Raw genomic sequence first — 19,243 nt, 5'->3', positions numbered from 1 at the left:
TTGGCTAGCAGGAGACTGGATGAGGACACTTTGCCAGCAGGAGGCTGGATGAGAAGATTTGGCCAGCAGGAGACTGGATGAGGACACTTGACCAGCAGGAGACTGGATGAGCACACTTGACCAGTGCAGGAGAATGGATGAGGAAGCTTGGCCAGCAGAAGACTGGATGAAGACACTTGGCCAGCACAGGAGAATGGATGAGCACACTTGGCCAGCAGGAGACTGGATGAGGACACTTGGCCAGCACAGGAGAATGGATGAGCACACTTGGCCAGCAGGAGACTGGATGAGGACACTTGGCCAGCAGGAGACTGGATGAGGACACTTGGCCAGCACAGGAGAATGGATGAGCACACTTGGCCAGCACAGGAGAATGGATGAGGACACTTGGCCAGCAGGAGACTGGGTGAGGAAACTTGGCCAGCAGGAAACTGGGTGAGGACACTTGGCCAGCGCAGGAGAATGGATGAGCACACTTGGCCAGCAGGAGACTGGATGAGGACACTTGGCCAGCAGGAGACTGGGTGAGGACACTTGGCTAGCAGGAGGCTGGATGAGGACACTTGGCTAGCAGGAGACTGGGTGAGGACACTTGGCTAGCAGGAGGCTGGATGAGGACACTTGGCTAGCAGGAGACTGGGTGAGGACACTTGGATAGCAGGAGACTGGATGAGGACACTTGGCTAGCAGGAGACTGGATGAGGACACTTGGCTAGCAGGAGACTGGATGAGGCCACTTGGCTAGCAGGAGGGTGGATGAGGACACTTGGCTAGCAGGAGACTGGGTGAGGACACTTGGCTAGCAGGAGACTGGATGAGGACACTTGGCTAGCAGGAGACTGGATGAGGACACTTGGCCAGCAGGAGACTGGATAAGCACACTTGGCCAGCAGGATACTGGATAAGCACACTTGGCCAGCAGGAGACTGGATGAGGACACTTGGCCTGGCACACTTGGCCAGCAGGAGACTGGATGAGGACACTTGGCCAGCAGGAGACTGGATGAGGACACTTGGCCAGCAGGAGACTGGACGAGCACACTTGGCCAGCCGGAGACTGGGTGAGGAAACTTAGCCAGCAGGAGACTGGTTGAGGACACTTGGCCAGCAGGAGACTGGATGAGGACACTTGGCCAGCGCAGGAGACTGGATGAGGACACTTGGCCAGCGCAGGAGACTGGATGAGGACACTTGGCCAGCGCAGGAGAATGGATGAGCACACTTGGCCAGCAGGAGACTGGATGAGGACACTTGGCCAGCAGGAGACTGGATAAGCACACTTGGCCAGCTGGAGACTGGGTGAGGACACTTGGCCAGCAGGAGACTGGATGAATACACATGGCCAGCAAGAGACTCAATGAGGACACATGGCCAGCAAGAGACTGGATGAGGACACTTGGCCAGCAGGAGAATGGATGAGCACACTTGGCCAGCAGGAGACTGGATGAGGACACATGGCCAGCAGGAGAATGGATGAGGACACATGGCAAGCAGGAGACTGGATGAGGACACTTGGCTAGCAAGAGACTGGATGAGCACACTTGGCCAGCAGGAGACTGGACAAGGACACTTGGCCTGCAGGAGACTGGGTGAGGACACTTGGCCAGCAGGAGACTGGATGAGGACACTTGGCCAGCAGGAGACTTGGTGAGGACAATTGACCAGCAGGAGACTGGATGAGGACACATGGCCAGCAGGAGACTGGATGAGGACACTTGACCAGCAGGAGACTGGGTGAGGACACATTGCCAGCAGGAGACTGGGTGAGGACACATGGCCAGCAGGAGACTGGATGAGGACACTTGGCCAGCAGGAGACCCGATGAGGAGAGATGGCCAGCAGGAGACTGGATGAGGACACTTGGCCAGCAGGAGACTGGATGAGGACGGCCAGCAGGAGACTGGATGAGGACACTTGGCCAGCAGGAGACTGGATGAGGACGGCCAGCAGGAGACTGGATGAGCACACTTGGCCAGCAGGAGACTGGATGAGCACACTTGGCCAGCAGGAGACTGGATGAGGACACTTGGCCAGCAGGAGACTGGATGAGGACACTTGGCCAGCAGGAGACTGGATGAGCACACTTGGCCAGCAGCAGACTGGATGAAGACACTTGGCCAGCAGGAGACTGGGTGAGGACACTTGACCAGCAGGAGACTGGATGAGCACACTTGGCCAGAAGGAGACTGGACAAGGACACTTGGCCAGCAGGAGACTGGACGAGCACACTTGGCCAGCCGGAGACTGGGTGAGGAAACTTAGCCAGCAGGAGACTGGATGAGGACACTTGGCCAGCAGGAGACTGGATGAGGACACTTGGCCAGCGCAGGAGAATGGAAGAGCACACTTGGCCAGCAGGAGACTGGATGAGGACACTTGGCCAGCAGGAGACTGGATAAGCACACTTGGCCAGCTGGAGACTGAGTGAGGACACTTGGCCAGCAGGAGACTGGATGAATACACATGGCCAGCAAGAGACTCGATGAGGACACTTGGCCAGCAGGAGAATGGATGAGCACACTTGGCCAGCAGGAGACTGGATGAGGACACTTGGCCAGCAGGAGAATGGATGAGCACACTTTGCCATCAGGAGACTGGACAAGGACACTTGGCCAGAAGGAGACTGGATGGGGACACTTGGCCAGCAGGAGACTGCATGAGCACACTTGGCCAGCCGGAGACTGGGTGAGGAAACTTGGCCAGCAGGAGACTGGGTGAGGACACTTGGCCAGCGCAGGAGAATGGATGAGCACACTTGGCCAGCAGGAGACTGGATGAGGACACTTGGCCAGCAGGAGACTGGATAAGCACACTTGGCCAGCTGGAGACTGGGTGAGGACACTTGGCTAGCAGGAGACTGGATGAGTGCACATGGCCAGCAAGAGACTGGATGAGGACACATGGCCAGCAAGAGACTGGATGAGGACACTTGGCTAGCAAGAGACTGGATGAGGACACTTGGCTAGCAGGAGACTGGATGAGGCCACTTGGCTAGCAGGAGGGTGGATAAGGACACTTGGCTAGCAGGAGACTGGGTGAGGACACTTGGCTAGCAGGAGACTGGATGAGGACACTTGGCTAGCAGGAGACTGGATGAGGACACTTGGCCAGCAGGAGACTGGATAAGCACACTTGGCCAGCAGGAGACTGGATAAGCACACTTGGCCAGCAGGAGACTGGATGAGGACACTTGGCCTGGCACACTTGGCCAGCAGGAGACTGGATGAGGACACTTGGCCAGCAGGAGACTGGATGAGGACACTTGGCCAGCAGGAGACTGGATGAGGACACTTGGCCAGCACAGGAGAATGGATGAGCACATTTGGCCAGCACAGGAGAATGGATGAGGACACTTGGCCAGCAGGAGACTGGGTGAGGAAACTTGGCCAGCAGGAGACTGGATGAGGACACTTGGCCAGCAGGAGACTGGATGAGGACACTTGGCCAGCACAGGAGAATGGATGAGCACACTTGGCCAGCACAGGAGAATGGATGAGGACACTTGGCCAGCAGGAGACTGGGTGAGGAAACTTGGCCAGCAGGAGACTGGGTGAGGACACTTGGCCAGCGCAGGAGAATGGATGAGCACACTTGGCCAGCAGGAGACTGGATGAGGACACTTGGCCAGCAGGAGACTGGGTGAGGACACTTGGCTAGCAGGAGGCTGGATGAGGACACTTGGCTAGCAGGAGACTGGGTGAGGACACTTGGCTAGCAGGAGGCTGGATGAGGACACTTGGCTAGCAGGAGACTGGGTGAGGACACTTGGATAGCAGGAGACTGGATGAGGACACTTGGCTAGCAGGAGACTGGATAAGCACACTTGGCCAGCAGGAGACTGGATAAGCACACTTGGCCAGCAGGAGACTGGATGAGGACACTTGGCTAGCAGGAGACTGGATGAGGACACTTGGCCAGCAGGAGACTGGATGAGGACACTTGGCTAGCAGGAGACTGGATGAGGACACTTGGCCAGCAGGAGACTGGATAAGCACACTTGGCCAGCAGGAGACTGGATAAGCACACTTGGCTAGCAGGAGACTGGGTGAGGACACTTGGCCAGCGCAGGAGAATGGATGAGCACACTTGGCTAGCAGGAGACTGGATGAGGACACTTGGCTAGCAGGAGACTGGGTGAGGACACTTGGCTAGCAGGAGGCTGGATGAGGACACTTGGCTAGCAGGAGACTGGGTGAGGACACTTGGCTAGCAGGAGACTGGATGAGGACACTTGGCTAGCAGGAGACTGGATGAGGACACTTGGCTAGCAGGAGACTGGATGAGGACACTTGGCTAGCAGGAGACTGGATGAGGCCACTTGGCTAGCAGGAGGGTGGATGAGGACACTTGGCTAGCAGGAGACTGGGTGAGGACACTTGGCTAGCAGGAGACTGGATGAGGACACTTGGCTAGCAGGAGGGTGGATAAGGACACTTGGCTAGCAGGAGACTGGGTGAGGACACTTGGCTAGCAGGAGACTGGATGAGGACACTTGGCTAGCAGGAGACTGGATGAGGACACTTGGCCAGCAGGAGACCCGATGAGGAGAGATGGCCAGCAGGAGACTGGATGAGGACACTTGGCCAGCAGGAGACTGGATGAGGACGGCCAGCAGGAGACTGGATGAGGACACTTGGCCAGCAGGAGACTGGATGAGGACGGCCAGCAGGAGACTGGATGAGCACACTTGGCCAGCAGGAGACTGGATGAGCACACTTGGCCAGCAGGAGACTGGATGAGGACACTTGGCCAGCAGGAGACTGGATGAGGACACTTGGCCAGCAGGAGACTGGATAAGCACACTTGGCCAGCAGGAGACTGGATGAGGACACTTGGCCAGCAGGAGACTGGATGGGGACACTTGGCCAGCAGGAGACTGGATAAGCACACTTGGCCAGCAGGAGACTGGATGAGGACACTTGGCCTGGCACACTTGGCCAGCAGGAGACTGGATGAGGACACTTAGCCAGCAGGAGACTGGATGAGGACACTTGGCCAGCAGGAGACTGGATGAGGACACTTGGCCAGCGCAGGAGAATGGATGAGCACACTTGGCCAGCAGGAGACTGGATGAGGACACTTGGCCAGCAGGAGACTGGATAAGCACACTTGGCCAGCTGGAGACTGGATGAGGACACTTGGCCAGCAGGAGACTGGATGAGGACACATGGCCAGCAGGAGACTGGGTGAGGACACTTGGCTAGCAGGAGACTGGATGAGGACACTTGGCTAGCAGGAGACTGGATGAGGACACTTGGCCAGCAGGAGACTGGATAAGCACACTTGGCCAGCAGGAGACTGGATAAGCACACTTGGCCAGCAGGAGACTGGATGAGGACACTTGGCCAGCAGGAGACTGGATGAGGACACTTGGCCAGCAGGAGACTGGATGAGGACACTTGGCTAGCAGGAGACTGGTTGAGGACACTTGGCTAGCAGGAGACTGGATGAGGACACTTGGCCAGTGCAGGAGAATGGATGAGGACACTTGGCCAGCAGGAGACTGGATGAGGACACTTGGCCAGCAGGAGACTGGATGAGGACACTTGGCCAGCAGGAGACTGGATAAGCACACTTGGCCAGCAGGAGACTGGATGAGGACACTTGGCCAGCAGGAGACTGGATGAGGACACTTGGCCTGGCACACTTGGCCAGCAGGAGACTGGATGAGGACACTTGGCCTGACACACTTGGCCAGCAGGAGACTGGATGAGGACACTTGGCCTGGCACACTTGGCCAGCAGGAGACTGGATGAGGACACTTGAGCAGCAGGACATGGGACAAGGACACTTGGCCAGCAGGAGACTGGACGAGGACACTTTGCCAGCAGGAGAGTGGATGAGGACACTTGGCCAGCAGGAGACTGGATGAGGACACTTGGCCAGCAGGAAAGTGGATGAGGACACTTGGCCAGCAGGAGACTGGATGAGGACACTTGGCCAGCAGGAGACTGGATGAGGACACTTGGCCATAAGGAGACTGGATGAGCACACTTGGCCAGCAGGAGACTGGATGAGCACACTTGGCCAGCAGGAGACTGGATGAGCACACTTGGCCAGCAGGAGACTGGATGAGGACACTTGGCCAGCAGGAGACTGGGTGAGGACACTTGGCTAGCAGGAGACTGGGTGAGGACACATTGCCAGCAGGAGACTGGATGAGGACACTTGGCCAGCAGGAGACTGGATGAGGACACTTGGCCAGCAGGAGACTGGATGAGGACACTTGGCTAGCAGGAGACTGGGTGAGGACACTTGGCTAGCAGGAGACTGGATGAGGACACTTGGCTAGCAGGAGACTGAAAGAGGACACTTGGCCAGCAGGAGACTGGATAAGCACACTTGGCCAGCAGGAGACTGGATAAGCACACTTGGCCAGCAGGAGACTGGATGAGGACACTTGGCCAGCAGGAGACTGGATAAGCACACTTGGCCAGCAGGAGACTGGATGAGGACACTTGGCCAGCAGGAGACTGGATAAGCACACTTGGCCAGCAGGAGACTGGATGAGGACACTTGGCCTGGCACACTTGGCCAGCAGGAGACTGGATGAGGACACTTGGCCAGCAGGAGACTGGATGAGGACACTTGGCCAGCAGGAGACTGGATGAGGACACTTGGCTAGCAGGAGAGTGGGGGGGGGGGGGTGGCTAGCACATGCTCAGTGGCAACTTCATAAATTCGCCCTGAAGTCGTGCCGATTGAAGCAAGTGTTGTCCCCTGTGCTGAGTGTGGGAGCCGGGTCGCTGGCTGAACCCGGTTCAACCTCGTACAGGAATGAGATGGAAACTTTGCTTTTATTGTGAGGGAGGGGTTGCTCTATGGTCCGTCATGCTCAGGAGGGGCCTTTGATGTGGGTGTGATGTCCATGGTCAGGGAGGACCGGGCACTGTGTGTGGATAGAGATGATGTTGTGAGGGTGCCCTCTATGATTTGGTGAGATGTCTCGAGCCGCCTCCAGGCACTCACGGGTCAACCACTGGAATCAGCGGCCCCCACACTCCTTATTGGTCTCTGCCAGATTCCTCCTGACTGGAGCTTCAGATATTAAATATCACATATTCCAGTCCAGGGGGTAAACTTTCTCAGGGTGACTCAGAAAGTGGGGGCAGGGCTTGGAAGGTCAACTATTGATCTGAAAATGAGCTACTATCTTTCTGGCAAATATTTGTCAAATAAACCCCATAAAGACCCCCTCCTGTTTGTTTTACGCTGTCAGGTGGAAACCATGACAACGCATCACAAGGCGCTTGCCTAAAATCTGAGGGGCCGTCCATGCACCCCAGATGATCACCAAGATACCAGGACTGCGTCAACCTTTGGTGCGGAAGGGACCGGGGTCCCTGGAACCCTATTCTCTGCCCCGGGGCAGTTGCAATACTGTAAAAGGGGTCAAAGATCTTCCGGGGTCCTCAGAGTGAAGAACATCATCACTTCTTTGAGAACTTAATACAATATATGGCCTCGATTCATGTGGACAAGACACACATCTACTGATTAGCAAGACCTGGAGTGCGAAGGGTCAATGTTCCGTGAAGTCAGGAGGTCGCGCGGGGTGAGAAAGAGGTTGGCCCGAGGCTAGGAAGAGGTCAGATGCCACCTTGAAATCAAGATGAGGTCCCAGGTTTATAATGGGATCACAGGCAACTTATGTCTTGGCATGTGATCACAGATTTGGGTTCACCTTCTTTTTGGGGGAGGGGGAGTTGAAGGCACTATACAAATGCACTGAACCAATTATGAGGTACGGGCTGAGCTCACAGGTTAACATGAGGTCGTGTGAAACCTGAACATTAGGAGAAGATCAAAGGTTTGATCTAAAATGAGTTTAGAAGTTACTTTTAGGGTTAGGGTTAGGGTTTGAGTTTGGGTTTGGGTTAGTGTGATCTCAGAGGTTTACATCACAATGAACCTTGGGGTTAGGATGAAGTCTGTGGCTAGATAAAAGGTTAATGTGAGGTCAGAGGTGAGCCTCACGGCTACTAGGAGGTCAGAAGAACCCAAGGAGTTAGCATGAGAGTCGAGTTTATCCAGGGTGTTAAGAGAAGTTTAGAGGTTTGCCGTTCGGCTAAACTGAAGTTAGGTGTTAGCCTGGCAGTTAGGATGAGCTTAGTCTGGCAGTTGGGACAAGGCCACAGGTTGGACTGGTGGTTATGAGGAAGCAGGGGGTAGCTTGCTGGTTCAGATGAGGTTCGATTATTCTGAGGGTGCTAGTTTACTGGTGAAAGCGGCTCTTTCGCACAGATGCCTGCTCTCTGCATGGCTGCTCTCTGCATGGCTGCTCTCTGCATGACTGATCTCTGCTGTTCTCTGCATGGCTCCTCTCTGCATGGCTCCCCTCTGCATAGCTCCCCTCTGCATGGCTCCCCTCTGCATGGCTGCTGTCTGCTGCTCACTGCGTGGCTGCTCTCTGCATGGCTGCCTCCAGCATTGCTGCTCTCTGCATGGCTGCTCTCTGCAAGGCTGCCTCCAGCATTGGTGCTCTCTGCATTGTTGATCTCTGCTGTTCTCTGCATGGCTCTTCTCTGAATTGTTTCTCTCTGCATGGCTGCTCTCTGCATGACTGCTCTCTGCATGACTGCTCTCTGCATGGCTGCTCTCTGCATGGCTGCTCTCTGCGTGGCTGCTCTCTGCATGGCTGCTCTGTGTATGGCTGCGCTGTGCATGGCCGCTCTCTGCATTACTGCTCTCTGCGTTGTTGCTCTCTGCATGGCCGCTCTCTGCATGGCTGCTCTCTGCATAGCCGCTCTCTGCATAGCCGCTCTCTGCATTGCTGCTCTCTGCGTGGCTGCTCTCTGCGTTGCTGCTCTCTGCATGGCTGCTCTCTGAATGGCTGCTCCCTGAATGGCTGCTCTCTGCGTGGCTGCTCTCTGCGTTGCTGCTCTCTGCATGGCTGCTCTCTGAATGGCTGCTCCCTGAATGGCTGCTCTCTGCAAGATTCCTCTCTGTATGGCTGCTCTCTGCATGGCTGCTCTCTGCATGGCTGCTCTCTGCGTGGCTGCTCTCTGCGTGACTGCTCTCTGCGTGGCTGCTCTCTGCGTGGCTGCTCTCTGCATGGCTGCTCTGTGCATGGCTGCGCTGTGCATGGCCGATCTCTGCATTACTGCTCTCTGCGTTGTTGCTCTCTGCGTGGCTGCTCTCTGCATGGCTGCTCTGTGCATGGCTGCGCTGTGCATGGCCGCTCTCTGCATTACTGCTCTCTGCGTTGTTGCTCTCTGCATGGCTGCTCTCTGCATGGCTGCCTCCAGCATTGCTGCTCTCTGCATGGCTGCTCTCTGCAAGGCTGCCTCCAGCATTGGTGCTCTCTGCATTGTTGATCTCTGCTGTTTTCTGCATGGCTCCTCTCTGCATGGCCGCTCTCTGCATGGCTGCTCTCTGCATGGCCGCTCTCTGCATAGCCGCTCTCTGCATTGCTGCTCTCTGCATAGCCGCTCTCTGCGTTGCTGCTCTCTGCATGGCTGCTCTCTGAATGGCTGCTCTCTGCGTGGCTGCTCTCTGCGTGGCTGCTCTCTGCGGGGCTGCTCTCTGCATGGCTGTCTCCAGCATTTCTTGATTCAGTGTCTAAAGTAATGGTGTTTTCCTTATTCATCCTCCTTTCTTCTCTTCTTCTCAACATCTGTGCCCTTCTGTTTTCCCTCGCATTGTGCCCACTCCTCATCCTTCCTGTGTCCTCCATTTCCCCCCTTTCTTCCTTCTCCTCCCCCTTTTCCCCTCTGCAGATACATGTCAACAACATGCACACACACGGCGTGCAGGTCTTCCGGCAGGTGGACTGCTCCTTCCGGCGCGGCCTGCACGCAGCGTGGGAGCCGGAGCCCGTCAGCCTGGCACTGGAGGTCGAGGTGACGGACCCCACGGCTCGTTCCATCACGGTGCCCCTCCTGGAGCGTGTGGGGCGCATTGTCCGCTGCCACTTCCACTTCTCCGCCCCCTGGCTGCTCTTCAGCGAGATTGCCTTCCTGTCTGGTGAGCAGAGGGGGAGTCTGTGGTATCACTGTGCCCCCCCCCCCCTCGGATCTGCCTGTTACTCAACACCTGCACCTTCTCTCTTCCAGAGGTGCTGGACTACTCAGACCCACATGAGTCCAGCGAGCGGCCCCCACTTCCCCCCCGCAGAGAGACTGCCGCTCCGCCCCTACTGCAGGAGCAACCTGGGTCCACCAACACCTCTGCCACCACCAAGCAGCCTGGTGCCACCCTGCACGTGGACCCCGGCCTCCCCTCTGCCACAGAGAGGCCTGGTGCCACCCTGCACATGAGGCCGAGAATCTCCGCTTTCAACAACACGGCCCTGGGTAAGTGCTGCTAATGGCATTAACTGGAGGCAGGGTCAAAAAATGTTCTTTTTTATTTATTTATTTATTTTAGTTGGCATGCAACTTTACAAATCAGCACTTGAGTGCTTATTTCGGTTAACAGTTGTAGTGATTTAAACGGTGTATATTAAAAGTTAGAATTGTATCACATGTAAAGCACAGTGGTGCCTCGCCTCAGGCTAGCCCGTAAAGGGGGCCGCGCTTTCTCGGTTTCTGCTGCCAAATCAAGGAACGACCCACCTCTGCCCCTGTGTGAGATCACCGACCACCTGACCTTCCGGCGGAAATTGAACACTCTGCTTTTTTAATTAATAGCAGCCTGTAATTCCCCCTCACTTCCCCCTTTAGCGCCAAGATGCCCTCGGGTGTACGTGCGCTCAACAAGTATAATTCACATAACATAACAAAGCAAAAAGATTATAAGTGGGGAGGGAAAACAAAAGCAAGGAAAGAGTAAAAGAAAGGGGAAAGGACGACTATCGACATTATAGCGATTATGAACAGAGGCCCAACATGCTATTAAAGTTTGTCAATAGTGTGGAATGGAGATAGATTTCTCAACAATTGTTCATCTTGATATATCACAATGATTATTTCCGGTCTCCTTGAGAAGTGTAACAGATAATGGTCCAGTGGATATACAGATTTCTGTCTCCTTTATCCTCATGGGTAAATGATTAGTGACATATTTCCCCCGCTTGATCGAAGGGATGGATCGCAAACGTTGCTTCAGATCTCGTTGAAAGGTGTAACAGATGGTGAGGCAGACATGAGAGTCTCTTACCTCCTGTGTCCTTTTGAATAAATGCGTACTCCAATTCATCGAGAGATCAGCCAAATTATCACTTTGGGTGGATTTTTAGTCTCGTTAGAAATATTATTGTAGCAAGGTTCAGCGAGATGTTTGCCGCATTCAAGATCATTACGCAGCTTTGGTGCTGATTAAGAAGACGATAATCCTTGAAAGAAATATGAAAATATTCATGTTGAAGAGGCTGGTTTTTTGCCTTCTGTAATAAGATGTTTCAATGTTTCCGGTTTGGTCGGTAGTTTGCAGAAGCGACACGCATTGGCCGTTTTGTCTTTAGATCTTGTTGCTAATACTGCGTTTGTTGGCCATAGACTAAAGCGTAATCTCATGACCTTTGCTCGGGATTCTTGGTTTGGGAATTTGATCAGATATGTAGGTATTTGGTTGGGCCCTTTAGGGAGAAAATGACCAGAGGTAAAGTTTGTGAATTTGTTGCATTCTTCCCAATTTGAATTCCAGTCTGCGAGCCAGCATTTTTGTTTTGCTCAGACAGGGTCCGTGGCTTTCAGATATTGATCGATATTTGATTTATTCATATTGATTGTGCAGAATTGTTCCCATGTTGATAATGGTGAAGAATGATTTGATCTCAGTAGGTTAGCTAAACATGATATGATTGTATTTTGGAATGTATCCTTATTAATGCATTTATTAAAAATGCTTAGCTTGTTCTATGCGACTGTACCTTGCATTGATAGTAGGCCCACGTCATAACGTATTATTTGTATCGGAAAGCTTGATGGGATTGGTAGAATGGATTTCCAGAACAGGCCTTCAATGTAGTTCCAGTTCGGATGGTTTTCAAGTGGTTTAGTTTGAGCTCCATACGTTACAGTTGGAACTACCTTTTCTTTGTAGTATTTGACGAGTGGTATGTATGAATAAGCACCATACTTTTTGTGAATTATTTTAGCTTGCAAGCACAGGATTTGGATCTTGTATTTCACCATGTTTTTGTACGGGAGTTCTCCTTTGCTGTCATTTACGTGAATCCGTAAGTATTTGTAGTCGTTGATTTCTTCTACATTTTGAATTCCACTAAACTAGTTGAAAGAGTGAGATTTGTTTGGTCGTTGATTGGGTAGTAGTCTTAACATTTCTGATTTGATTATGTTAATGGTCAGCTTATTCTGAAGAGCAAATTGTTTTAGCCCTTCTAGTTGTCTCTGGAGACCTATAGGAGTTTGGTCGAATAAAACTAAATCATCTGCATTTAGCAAATGAGAAATTGGGAGTGTGTCGAGATTCGGTGGAAAGGCTCTTAAAACATAGATGTACTTGTTTATTTCTCTGATGTTATAGTTAAAGAGGGTTGCTGCTAAGACACATCCTAGTTTTAATCACCTGGTTGTTGATATCTTTTTGGTTAGGAGGCCATTGTAAATTAGATTCACTTGGACAGTAGTGTCTGTGTATAGTTGGTGTATTATTGGCAGGATGTATCTAGGACATCCCTCATCTACAAGTTTTTTCCACAAGAATTCTCAAGATACTAAGTCGAAGCCCAACTGAAAGTCTATGAACGCCATGTATAAGGGTTGGTTTATTAGAGCTGTTATGACTAGAAGGTTGGCTGCTGTTCCTAGACCCTAGACCCGCTACAAAGCCAGATTGGAAAAAGTCTGTCAGTGTCTTGTTATGTTTAGATCTTTTAGGATTAGTCTCACAAAATTTTTTCCGGACGTGTCGATTAATAATGCAATCAGTCTGTAATTAACAGGTGAATTTTGATTACCTTTTTTAGAGATTGAAATTAAGATTGAATGTATCCATGTTTTAGGAATTGTGCCTGTTTTTCTTATTTTGTTAAATATTTTGTAAAGAATGGCAGCCCATTCCTCGGGATGTTTCTTTAAGGTCATGTTTGAGAGGCCATCAGGGCCTGGAGCACTGGATGAGCTTAATTTTTTTTAAATTTGAATCAGGATGTCCAAGCAGTCAAATTGGAAAGGCTTGAGGTCGACTTGATCGATTATTATCTTTGGTTGGTCAGCTGGGAGTTCTGCAAATACCTTTGATACATGAGACACCCATATACCTTCTGGTATTCTATTGATAACGTAGTCATTACACAATCCACTCCTGATACCACCGCACCCAACACCTGTGAAAATACTATCCCCCCATTCTTTTTCACGCACTACATTGAAGAGGAAGTATTCAAAATCATTCGGGATCTCAAAGCTACATCTTGTCCAGCAGATGACTGCCCCACCAGTATTCTTAAGGAGTCATTAGAGACCCTGGTCCCATGGATCACCAAACTGGTTAACCTCTCCTTTGATGAGGGTCTAGTGCCCGACCTGCTTAAGTCGGCATGGATCACTCCTCTACTGAAAAAAGAAGGCCTAGACCCAGCCAATAATGACAACTACCGACCCATAACTAACGTGCCCTATGTTCTCAAGATACTTGATAAACTGGCCTACTTACAGCTACAGGCCCATGTTGAAAAATACGATATCTTGGGCACCCATCAGTCGGGATATAGGGCTCGTCATGGAACTGAAACAGCTATGCTTGATCTCAAATCTACACTTGCTAGCATAGCTGACAAAAACCAAGCTGCTCTGCTCATGCTATTGGACCTCTGTGCGGCCTTTGACCTAGTTGATCACAGCTTACTAGTGTCAAGGCTCGGAGAGGTCGCCAATTGCTCTGCAATCGCATTCAAATGGATTGCTTCCTTTCTGGGTCCTAGAATGGTAAGGGTTTGCGTGGGTGATAAACAATCTTCCCTTATCTCTCAGAGATGTGGCGTCCCTCAGGGCTCCTGTCTGTCGCCGCTGCTCTTCAACCTTTACATCCGGCCCCTTCTCGATCTTTTGAACAAACTAGGAGTGCAATATACAAACTACGCCGATGACACTCAGGTTGTTATTCAGTTGAGTGGCTCTGTAACCATTAACCGAATATATAAAGCCATACAAGATTGGATGGCTTGTAATTCCCTGGCCCTTAATGACAAAAAGACCAAACTCCTTATTGTGGCATCTAAAAACACCCGGACAAAACTATATCCTAACTACGCCTCTTTTCATATTGCCAACAACACCATCACAGTTCAAAAGAAAGTCAAGACCTTGGGAGTAGTTCTTGATGAGGTACTCTCCATGAAACCTCATATTTCCAGCATAAAATCTAGTTGTAGTATTATAAACAAGAGAATCAGGTATATTCAACCATTCATATTGGAAGAGAACTGTGCTCTATTGTCCACTGCATTGATAAATTCAAGATTGGACTACTGTAACAGCCTCCTGGCGGGCACCACAGCCTCTAATATTCAATCCTTACAAGTGGCCCAGAATAATGCCGTGCGTAACATCTTCAATCAGTCACGTCGCACACACATCTCTACTTTTAGGAAAAGACTCCACTGGCTACCCGTTAAACACTGCATAACGCATAAAATGCTTACTACGACCTATAAATGCCTCAGTTTTAGCAGCCCAACCTATCTGTCATCCCGTATAGGCATCAAACCCAACGTGAGGAACCTTCGTTCTTCTTTGGCGGTCACTCTCAATTATCCCAAATTCAGGACAGCCAAATTTGGAGGCACAACACTGGATGCTCAGGGTCCCCTTTTGTGGAACACACTTCCAGCAGGTATACGGCAGATCCAGAGTTACACCGCGTTCAAATGTGCCGTCAAGACTCACTTATTCAACTTGGAATAATGTCCTGACTCATTTCTCCTCTTCCACTTTCTTGTTTGTCCTCGTCTTGTTTTGTTCTATGTGCGCCCTGAGGCCCACGGGCATGTTGGCGCGTTACAAAAATTAAAATAAATAAATAAATAAATATATTTAATGATACTTTTGATGTTTCGGAGTTTGTAGCCTCATTTAATAATTTCCATATTCTTGTGCTTGACTTGGAGACTAGGGCTGATATAATATGTTTATTTCTCTCTTGATGTTTCAGGGCTTTGTAATTTTTTATGAAGTTTTTATACTTTGTACAAATGTCTGATACTTTCTTCCTATTGTCTTCTTTGTTAATATGGTTTATCAGTTTTAATTTGGTTCTCATTTCTTTTTTGCATTTTTGATTGTCAAGTCGAAGGGATATTTATGACGAAAGATGGGACATGAGCAGTACGAAGACATTTCTTTGAAGAACATTAGAGCATGCATATAATTATGGTCTGATTTGTCCAGTTGTCGGCAATCTTCTTTGCTTAGAGTGGCTAGTAGTTTATGATAGGATATGATATGGCATTTGTAACGCGCCTATACACAAGTGTTTCAAGGCGCGACGAGGCAAGGAAAGGGGAACAGAGGGAGGACAGAGACAACGATCTTTCTAGGTCAAGTGACATTGAGATTGCACAAGTGCAGTGGAGGGGGAGGGGAAAAGTGCCAGGGAAAAGGGGAGAGGGCAGTGCTGTACATGGGATCAAAACAATAACAAGAAGTGCGGCCAGCAGGGGGCAGGTGCAAGGGTAAGTGCAGACAGCAGGTGTCTAAAAGTGCAGGTAGGGGGACTGTAGGGTTACAGATACAGACCCAAGTGCAAGGGTTGCCGGGAGGCAGTGCGGGTGTGAAACTGGGCGGGCAGGGAATTGGGCCCGAAATCAGAGGGTAGCCAGGTGACCAGTGCAGCATCAGACAGGAAATCAGCAGGGGAGAGGAAGAAAGAAGGCAGAAGCAAAGAGGAAGGTCTTGAGGTGCTTCGAGAACCGGAAATGGCTCTCCTCAAGATTCAGAGAGGCAGGGAGGCTGTTCCAGTGGGAGGCTCCAGCCGAAGAAAGAGATCTACCACCAACTTGTTGCTTGGAGAAGCGACTGAGCCTCAAGGAGTTGGAGGTGGAGGAGTAAAGAGCTCGAGTAGGAAGGTATTTACGAAGAGAGAGTTGGAGGTATTGAGGACCCAGTCCCCAGAAGGCCTTGTGGACAATGCAGAGGGTCTTGAACTTAGTCCTTGCAGCCACTGGGAGCCAATGGAGATATTTCAGGGCTGGAGAAATACGATCCGTGGCTTGAGGCTAAGGACAAGTCTTGCAGTCCTGTTCTGGATGAGGTGCAGAGGACGGAGAGTAGAGGCAGGCAGATTTAGAAAGAGGCTGTTGCAGTAGTCCAACTTAGAGAGAACCACAGCTCTGGTGACAGTGAGCTTCTGGGGGAAGGAGAGGAAAGGAAGAATACCTCTAAGAAGGTGCAGCTGGTAGTGTGACTTTTTAGAGACCTCTGAGATGTGAGGAGAGAAGGAAAGTGTGGAGTCGAAGATGACACTGAGGTTCTTAGCCTCATAGGTGGGAGTAGGAAGAGGGCCAATGGAGGCCAGCCAGAGAGTGACAGGAAAGGAGGGTGCAGGTGTGCTGATAAGGAGAATCTCTGTTTTACTGGAATTAAGGCTGAGATCGTTGGCGGCACACCACTCCTGGATAGCAGACAGACAGTCAGAGAGGAGAGAAGGCGAAGAAGAAGGAGAGTGTCATCCGCATAGCACTGAAACTTGGAGCAGAGAGCGGCAATGCAGTGGGCAAGAGGTGCCAGGTATTGGTTGAACAGCCAGGGAGAGAGGTTAGACACCTGGGGAACACCACAGTTAGAGAGTGAGATAGAGGAAAGGAAGGACCCAAGTTGAACCTGGGAGGGTCGATCAGAGCGGCATGAGGTTAGCCAGGCCAGGGCTTGATCGGTGATACCCAGGTTATCACAGAGACAATTGAGCAGGATGGCATGGTTGACTGTGTGAAAGGCAGAAGAGAGATCGAGTAAGATGAGGATAGAGGAGAGATTAGAATCAAGGTTAGAGAGCAGGTCTTCACGGATGTTCAGGAGAGCAGTTGCCGTGCTTCTGGCTGCTCTGAAGCCAGACTGATGGTCATGGAGACAACCAATAATAATTTAGGTATTGTCCACTTGATTTTGGTTTGTTGCTCAGTTACAGTGAGCATTGGTGTATAATAATGTTTCTCTGTTTGCGGAACGTGTTGCCATTCAATGGTTAGAATATCATGATCACTAAGGGTTGTAGGAATGACTTCAAATTGGTTTATTAATTTTATCGCCTTAGATGATATAAAAGCGTAGTCAATGATTGATGTTACGTTGTTTCCTTTCTATGTAGGCATTGGTGGACAATCTTTTTCAAAGGTTCCATTTAACATGGTTAGGTTCCTTTCTCTCATTAGGGCTAACCATCTCTTGGCTTTAGGTTTGATTAAGTTCTCCTTTTCCTTGAAACATGAAATGTTTAAATCTCCTGCCACTAATACTGTGTGTTGAATAGGTTCATTTGCATTTGTATCTAACATTTTTGTTGTTAGATCAAAAAAGATATCATTATTGATTAGGGCAGGGTTCCAGTATATGTTTATTATGACTATATGTGAAGTCGAGGAGTAGGGTACGTTTAGCAGGATCACTTTTGCAAGCTGAATACATGGATGTGGGTTTGCCCATGGGGCCAACCTGGCGTTTAGGTCTAGTTTTGCGCCAATTAGTAAACTGGCCATGCATCGCCCTTTTACTTGTTTAATTGCTGGGATTGTTATGATGTCGAAGGTTGGACAGATGGGGTTATTTGTCATCCATGTCTCTTGTAGAATTATCACGTTGTAAGCTCTTAAATGGTTGTTTGTTAATGGGTTGATAAGGTGAGAGAAGCCTCTGGTATTCCATATAGTGAAATTTAATGGAGTTAAGATGTTTCTCTTTTGACATTAATGATTTCCGTTGTGAATGGTTTGTTTTAGCGCTTTGGTTAGCCAATTCCATGAAGGCTTGTGCAGAGGTGAGATGGGATGTCCTGGTATACCGCACGTGTTAGGTTACCCGTTATTCCTTTAAGGTTTATGATTAAGGGTTCTGCGTCTTTTGATGGTGGGAAGCTTTTTCTTTTGGGACTTGGCATTGTAATTTCTTGGTGAGAACTCTGAGGTGGAGATTGTTTTTCCTTTATCCTTGATGGATTTCTGATAGTCGATAACGAGAAACCTTGTTGTGAGAGGGCTTTCTTTTCTGTCCATGTTGTTTCTTTTATCAGTTGCGATCAAATGAATAGATTAGCACTGTACATTTTCCAAGATCTTAGAAGATGGAAACATTGAATGTCATTCGAATCTATTCGCTTTAGTTTGGGTATATTTGACATTATGGTTAATAAGGTCTTTTGATTAGGATAGGAGTCATTCCTTTGCTTAGCTTGCATTGTTATGTTTATCATGTCATCATGATGTAGCCGCTCGTCATCTTGATTTGGCTTGTGGGGTTTGTCGCAGTTATGTCGGTTGATTTTATGTGCATTTATTGCAGTGAGGTCTATTAGTGTGAGTTTTTCCCGATTTGACCTGCTCCCAGTTAGTAGCATGAGGGTTTCCTTTCGCTTCCGTTAGGGGATTTCAATGTCCATTTGCAAGTCCGTTTTGGATTCATTATGGTCTTGCATTTTGCCTTTAGTTTGCAGTGGGAGATGGAGCTCGGCTCTTTTCTGCTCCACTGTTGTGAACTCATCCCCAATATTCTGTACATTTTGACAATGAATAGAGATAAATATGGTTTCCTCTAGTGAATCTGTGTTTCTCTTTTTTGGTTTCTCCATTGGCAGCGTGGAAATTGAATAGGTTGAGAGGCCTGCCAAGATATCCTCATCACCATACTGGTCTTGGTTGTTTGCGAGGTGGCTGGTCTCTAGTTCTTGTCTTGCTATACTGTCACATCCATCTCTTGTATTTGTGTTTTGTCGCTTGGGAAGTGATTTTTGCTTCTGATTAGGCTTTGCTGGTTGTAATTCGTTTTTAGAGGGCGTTGTTAGCGTTTAATAAATTTTATCACTTTGCTCTTCAGCGCTTTTGTTTTGGTTGTCTGTTTCTTTGATTTCTTCATATTTGTTTGACTGTTGCTCTTTTTTGTTTTTTCCTCTTTTGTTTTTTTATTTTGAAGACTATGAGTTGCTCCTCTTATCAGGATTTTTTCGCGTTTGTATCATCAGGCATCAGGTTTTTTGGGCATACTTGTGCGGTCAGATATACTTCAACTATGTCATTCGTGTCTTGTATGTTTGAGATATATGGTATCATTTCTACTAGAGATGCATGCAGCTTTTCTTGATCGATCTTGGTCATCGGATTAGTTATGGATAGTAGTTGGCTTGAGATCCGATCT

General features: G+C 49.8%; 1 protein-coding gene across 5 annotated transcripts in view; it reads left to right on the top strand.

The window, feature by feature from the left end:
• The window catches only part of DDR1 (discoidin domain receptor tyrosine kinase 1), a 318,555-nt gene that overhangs the window by 212,203 nt on the left and 87,109 nt on the right, over nt 1–19,243 (top strand). For all 5 annotated transcript variants that reach the window (XM_069635358.1, XM_069635356.1, XM_069635355.1 and 2 more), the window contains 2 exons: nt 9,719–9,965; nt 10,055–10,294. In XM_069635358.1, coding sequence (XP_069491459.1) covers nt 9,719–9,965; nt 10,055–10,294 — 487 coding nt within the window. The remainder of the gene's footprint in view (nt 1–9,718; nt 9,966–10,054; nt 10,295–19,243) is intronic.

The sequence above is a fragment of the Ambystoma mexicanum genome, chromosome 13 (assembly GCF_040938575.1).
Source record: "Ambystoma mexicanum isolate Mex_15411 chromosome 13, UKY_AmexF1_1, whole genome shotgun sequence".
NCBI lineage: Eukaryota > Metazoa > Chordata > Amphibia > Caudata > Ambystomatidae > Ambystoma > Ambystoma mexicanum.
The sequence above is the reverse complement of the archived record's forward strand: the minus strand, read 5'-3'. Positions and strand labels throughout refer to the sequence as shown.